The sequence below is a fragment of the Limulus polyphemus genome, unplaced genomic scaffold, assembly GCF_000517525.1.
Source record: "Limulus polyphemus unplaced genomic scaffold, Limulus_polyphemus-2.1.2 Scaffold8697, whole genome shotgun sequence".
Lineage (NCBI taxonomy): Eukaryota > Metazoa > Arthropoda > Merostomata > Xiphosura > Limulidae > Limulus > Limulus polyphemus.
The window spans coordinates 6,904-14,119 of NW_013674307.1; the positions used below are offsets into that span (position 1 = coordinate 6,904).

At 37.6% G+C, this 7,216-nt stretch overlaps 1 protein-coding gene across 1 annotated transcript in view; it reads right to left on the bottom strand.

The window, feature by feature from the left end:
- The window catches only part of LOC111083233 (rhoGEF domain-containing protein gxcI-like), a gene marked incomplete at its 3' end in the record, with an annotated part of 8,199 nt that extends 3,508 nt beyond the window's left edge, over positions 1–4,691 (bottom strand). Inside the window, exons 1-3 of the mRNA XM_022379594.1 lie at positions 4,491–4,691; positions 3,208–3,327; positions 209–710 (exon numbers count right to left, since the gene is read on the bottom strand). Of these exons, the coding sequence (XP_022235302.1) occupies positions 209–710; positions 3,208–3,327; positions 4,491–4,691 (823 nt within the window). The remainder of the gene's footprint in view (positions 1–208; positions 711–3,207; positions 3,328–4,490) is intronic.
- Positions 4,692–7,216: the final 2,525 nt, after the last annotated feature.

Genomic DNA, 7,216 nt, shown 5'->3' on the forward strand with positions numbered 1-7,216 from the left:
CGAGGTGTAAACTTTAGGGTTAGTGACGAGGTGTAAACTTTAGGGTTAGTGACGAGTTGTAAACTTTAGGGTTAGTGACGGGGTGTAAACTTTTCTTCAAACCTAATTCCGTGACAGATTATGAATTCAAAAACAGTCTAGGCCTCGAGATTTAATCTTGAAAATTAATCGAAAACAAAGCTAGAAAATATACACAGTATACACTCACCAAATTTCGTTGTAATACTGGTAGCAGACTTAGGTTGTGACATTGATGTGTCTGTGCTCACCGATTGATCCTTATTGTCGATATTATTTTCAAACAGTTTTTTCACTCGGTCGTTAGAGGTCATTGTAGGCTGATGTAAGAAAAACGATTCTTTATTGGCTGGTACAGAACTCGGAGGGAAAGGAGTTTTGTAACCGTCCATACGGTTACTAACCGAACTTGCATCGCTTGATTGCCTGAAGTGTTTGTAGTCAACTTGTGGGGGGTCATCGTTAACCCCTGAAGTCGCTTGACAATGACTGCATTTATGCTGACAGTGGTGATGTAATCCGAAGGAGGTACTACTCACACGTTTGGAAGCGACTGATTGGTTGGTAGACCCTCGGGGAACCGCCCCTGTAATAGATGTCTGACTCGTGGACCTTACGTCAGATGTATAATCGTCGGACCAGCTAAAACTTTCATCAGATGGTGAGGAGGGACAGGAACATCCATCGGAACCCTGTTGATAAAAACAAACAGACAACCAGGTTATAAGTTTCTTTCATCTGTCATTAAAAAAGATCTGTTATCTCTTAGATCAGAAACTCTTCAGAATAGCACCAACAAGAACAAAGATATCTTCTGAAGGGCATTCAACCGTAAGAAACTTAATTTTAGATGGAAGACTTGACCAATGTGAATTATGCATCGGGAGTTAAAACATGAAAAGTGTGTTTATGTGTGTGTGTGTACGTGTATATAAAACATGAAAACTGTGTATATATACACACGAATACTGGAGTCAAAATATGATAACTGTAGTATTTTAAGTTTCGGCGAAAAGCCAGGTTTACCTCACTTTCTATAGAGTTCTTACACACAGAATAAATAAAAAAGAACTGGTAAACCTAATCTTCTGCCATGAATGTAAAGGTATTTTGTTATTGTGAATGTGACATTATTTAAACCACAGATAACTCCTATCCTGTGGTACACAAAACCATAGATAACCCCTTTGTCCTGTTGTACACAAAACAACAAGTATATACTCAGTCCTGTGTTATACAAAACTACGTGTGCGTTTTACAATAAGAGGTCATCTAAAGGTACCAGTTTAATGACACAATCTTAACATTATAGTTAAGTCGTCTGTGGGTCATCTAAAGGTACCGGTTTAATGACACAATCTTAACCTTGCAGTTAAGTCGTCTGTGGGTCATCTAAAGGTACCAGTTTAATGACACAATCTTAACCTTATAGTTAAGTCGTCTGTGGGTCATCTAAAGGTACCAGTTTAATGACACAATCTTAACCTTATAGTTAAGTCGTCTGTGGGTCATCTACAGGTACCAGTTTAATGACAAAATCTCAACCTTATAGTTAAGTCGTCTGTGGGTCATCTAAAGGTACCAGTTTAATGACACAATCTCAACCTTATAGTTAAGTCGTCTGTGGGTCATCTACAGGTACCAGTTTAATGACACAATCTTAACCTTATAGTTAAGTCGTCTGTGGGTCATCTACAGGTACCAGTTTAATGACAAAATCTCAACCTTATAGTTAAGTCGTCTGTGGTAGCTTTTTTGTCTCATGTACCATGTAGTAACCTTATCCTTCAGGTGGATTATCAGCGTAAATAACCGAGAAGAAATGGCTAAAATTACTAATTTCCAATGTAAAACTATACAGGGAATCCTTATAGCAACCAATATGATTAATTACGATATTGATGGTGTTATTTTAATTTTGTCATGAGATTCAAGTTATTAGGTTTACCTTGAACAAGATCAGCACTAATAGTCATTTGGAAACTATAACAGAAAGATGATGCTTGTTAAGTCAACCTTAATAAATAATTTCCCACCACCTCAAGCTTTTTTAAAACTCTAAATTGCGACGATATCAGTGAACGTTCTTACTTAATATACAATACTGAAAATTTACAGGTTGTAAATATATAGGACGTATCAATTATGAAAAACTGGATGGTAATTTTGCCACTAGTATAAAAAAATATTATAAAAGATGAAGGAAAACGTTTTATATTGCATTAGTATTTTGTAGTTGCCTTAGACAGGGTATGTACGCTTTGTTTAAATGTTTTTCAGTATATGATAGTGAAATCTTGTTCTAAGTGTTCTGTATTACTCCCCACAATTCAGCCAAGTTGTTTGGTTACTGTTTCACCCTCACAGTTTCCATAACACCTTACTAATATTGATGTCTGGACTTCGTGTTGGCCAAGCCATGGTGAGAGTGTTTCTTCTGCTTCTTCCTCCTTCCAGGTATCGATTCACCACATTTGCTGCATGTTTGAGATCACTGTATTGTTGGAATACGAATCCCTGCCTAATCTTGTTCCTCAAGGAATGGCATGATCGATAAAAATCTGCAGTTAGTAGTCAGGGTGCCATCAATTTTGTGTAGATTTCCAACACCAGTGGCTGATATGTAGCCCACACTTGTATTGGTCCCCCAGCATGCTTCACTGCAGATTATTTATGTTGGCTGTGATACCGTTCTCATCGAACACTCTAACATTGATTGTTGCCAAGCAATTAAAATTTGAATTCATCTATAAAGAGCAACCTAGTGCAGGCTTTGTTAACCCTAATTGTTTGAAGCCTTTGGTTCGACTGTCTCATCTAACCAGTGTTTTTTGAGAAGTTGCTGCTGGGAATAGTATGACTGTCGGTTCGTACTTTATATATATCATGCTGGTGTGGCACTGTCTCATTGGTAGAATGACAGCTAATTATAGTACAAGTTATCAACAGGTGACCGTATTCTGATGCATTTCATTTGGATACAGTAGAGAGGAAAATTACATAATATTGTAGATAATCAAATTTATTACAAAACTACACACGAATCATTTCGAAAACATAATAGATGGCGCTAGCTAATTCATACCTAAAAAGCATTTGTAAAACTGAAGTATGAAATGATGTATATTTTATAGCTTCTTTTAATAACTTATAAATAATAATTTTATCAAAATACCCAACCAGTCTTACCACAGTCCTGTGTGAGGCCTGGTAACGAGAGTTGCTATGTGATCGACAACTCGTACACAAGTTTTCACTTTTGTCCTGATGTCGGGGATCCGATGTATATTTGATCAGAAGTGTGAGACACTGAAAAAAAAATAAACTTAGATATCACTCTTTCTCATGTTTAAAAGCCATAGTCAGACTACAGAAAACAAACACTCGGTATGTTTTTTGAGACGGGCCAAAATCAAACTAATGAGTAATTCACCAAAATAATCGTTATTGCTCAAATGTGTTTAACGGGATTTTATTTATATAAGTTTTATTTTTAGGACTAAAATAATAGTTTTGACTTCATGTGTATAAATAAAATGAACAGGATCAGTGTTAGGATCGAAAAAAACTCAACACAGTTGATAATTCGTATAGGGAAAACCCAGCACAATTCATTAATCCTAAAGGGAAAACCTAGCATAGTTGATAATTGCAATCGTGGGAAACCTATTTTTATCGTTAATATCCAACAAAGTAAGGCTTAGCGCTAACAAAAAACATACATATATATGTGTGTGTGTGTGTGCTTAATCGTGTATTTGTGTACGTGTTTTGTTATCATTACTTCCGTTAGTTGGCTATACTCACCTACATACAAAGTAGTCCAACTTTCTGGCGAACTCAGTTTAATATCTTTCCAGAAGTGATCGAGATTAACGGTTCGTTTCCCGTTGCGTAAAAGCACAGTCCTTTATTTGGAGCTGTCGGTGCGTTATATGAGCGGCAGTCAAATCCCACCATTCGGTGAGCCCATAAGATGGCTATCAGTTTAAAATTAGGGTAAGAATACGCGATGCAGATTTACGTGAAAATTATAAAATCAAAACGTTTCTTTAGCAAGGCTGTCCAAGTTTCTCAAGTTTTAGCGTCCATCCCTCCCAGATCCAGATCCGTGCCCCCCCCCCCAGTAGCACAGCGGTATGTCTGCAGACTTACAACGCCAGAAACCGGGTTTCGATACCTGTGGTGGTCAGATCACAGATATCCCATTGTGTAGCTTTGCGCTTAACTACAAAAACAAACACTCAATCAATGCGTCATTATTAAGAAATTATTTCTTGGGTCTGCCTTTTGCCAGTTTGAGGCCTGTAACACCTTGATGCCTGGTAAAAATCTATGGTTTTTTTTTGTTTGTTTGTTTTGTAAAACCGAGAAACAACTCATTTGTAAACTAATTCAACCTCATTCTGGCAGCTTCACTCTAGGATTCAACAACGATAAAACAAAATTAACGGACTCATCTTGGAACCTACCTCCATATGACTGTTTTCCGCTGCATCGTTCAACGGGCTCTTGCCATGTTTGTCAAGTAATATCCGACTGCCGTGTTTCAGAAGCCAGCGAAGAGATTCCAGGTGCCCTCTACTAGCGGCAAAGTGAACTGCAGTCGCACCATCATGATCACGCATATTAGGATCTATCCCCTGCTCTTCCACCTGGTACATTGACAACATTTCTATGTATGTAAAATTAATTGTTTTAAAAAATAAATATGAAACAATTTAATAACTCACTGGCGACGTGGGGGGCAGATCCTCCACATGAGATATCAGGGTTTAGGACCTTTTAAGATTTTTAATTTCCTCCTTACATTATCACACCCTCTGACCTGCCCCCCCCCCCCAGTGACACAGCGGTATGTCTGCGGACTTACAACGCTAGAATCCGGGTTTCGATACCCGAGGTGGCCAGAGCACAGATAGCCCATTGTGTAGTTTTGTGCTTAATTACAACCAAACAAACCCTCTGACCTGAAAATGTGAATTTTTTTTAAGTATCTTCAACCGAATAAGACCTCTGTTTGTGTAGGTGGGTGGGGGGTAATCGTAGTTTGAAACAGCACCAAACTATTATATAAAAAGAATAAATAAAGACTTCTTAAAAGCAAAAGCCTAATTCTTTTGTATTTAATAACACTTGATCCCCTTCTGCCCCCTTGAGTCTCCCTGTACCAAATAAAAAACTCCCAGGAACACCATTGGGAGTAGTCAAGCGACGTTTTGCGAGCCATGTGGGGGTAGAATTTACGTATCTCCCTCCCCCCTCCATTTCCATTTACCCGTACAAATATCCCATGGGTAAGTAATGGTCTCCATCAACCCACGGGGTGTTGGACAGTTATATTGATTTAACTGAAGATGAAACAGCAGCAAACATCCTATAGGTTACTAAGAATTTAAAAAAGATTGACCACGCCTGCAGAGAATGTCATAATCTTCCGACATAGTTAATTTGTTAACGACGATTAGACCGGACTCACGTGACCTTTGTAAAATTATTTTAAACAGTGATAATAAATTCACGAGTTATCTGTTCTAAACGTTTATAACGTAAAGCTTGGAAACGTAAAACGTAGTTGGCTGAAAATATGACTCTCAAGACCTTAATATGGCTTTCAAGGAGAGAGAACATTACAGTTGTTTTCAGGAAAGAATAAACATAACATAATGGTTTGGAACAACGTGGGACCTATTTGGTCCATCTCGGCTGTCCCATCCTCCAAACCAGTGGTTCCCAACCTGGGGTCCGCGTTGGTAATACCATCTCGTTAAACAAGTTTTTTTAATACTGCTGTTCTTTTCAATTGCACACTCAGTTATATAAGTCTTTTATTTGATAGTGAAAAGTGGGAGAACGAGTTAATTATTAATTAATAAAAACAGTTTGTTGGGTAGGAGGAATCTTTCAAAAACATGGGGTCCGTGGGGGGAAAACATTATAATAAAAGGGGTACTTGGTGAAGCAAAGGTTGGAACCACTGCTCTAAACTAAACTAAAACTATTAATAGATAAATAAAAATCTTAAAGCCAGCCCTTATCATTCATATAGTTATCAAGCTTTCTCTTGAACTCACTTAAATTTACTGCTTCCACAACATCTGAAGTTTGTTTGTTCTTTGCAGGAATACAAACATACTGTGAACATTTCTAAGCTATTTCATTGGAGTGTTTCTATTATTCGATTCCGAAATGAACGAAAAAAATATATATTCTCCAACGAGTGGACTAAGTGTATCGTCCAGTAAAGTCCAGTATTCTACCCCTCCCTCTTTCATTATTAATATTAGTCCGCCTTGGGTTTCAAACCTAAGCATATATCTGACGAAGTTGTAAAAGAGTTAAATCAAATAAAAACACGCACTGTAGATTAAAAATAAAAGAACGACCCGGATGGAAAAAAAAAATTCTTTAAAAATCGAAGGCCATCTATCGGCAAAACGTAAAATCAGCAGTATTAAAACTATATGGCTGGCTTTAAGATTTTTATTTACTTATTAATAGTTTTAGTTTAGTTTAGAGCAGTGGTTCCAAATCCATACAGTATCAAAACCCCTTTTTGATTTAATTTTTTTTCGCGAACCCTCCAAACCTATAGATATTTTTGTTTTGAAAAAAGAAAAGAAAAAAGAATCCGCGTACACGAAAAGCTGTATTCCAAAATCAAAAGTTTTAATTTAAATAAATTCAATTTTACGAAAATATTTTTGTATTCTATAAATCATTTATTTTTAAATATCTTTATGAAATTTCGGACATGACTTGCGCACCTCCTGGAGTACCCTCACGGACCCCAGTTTGAGAAACGCTGGTCAGTAGTTATCATGAAAGGTCATATCCAAAATGAAAACTCACGTACCAATATAGGGATAACAAAATCAAAATATGTGCCAGAAATATTTAAATGGCCCAGCATGGCCAGGTGGTTAGGGCATTCGACTCGCAATCTGAGGGTGGCGGGTTCGAATCCCCGTCCCACCAAACATGCTCGCCCTTTCAGCCGTGGGGGTGTAATAATGTGACGGTCAATCCCACTATCCGTTGTTAAAAAGAGTAGCCCAAGAGTTGGCGGTGATGACTAGCTGCCTTACACTGCTAAATTAGGGAGGGCTAGCGCAGATAGCCCTCGTGTAGCTTTGCGCGAAATTCAAAACAAACAATATTTGAATACGTAAGAACTGTGAGTGTGTATAAACAGAAT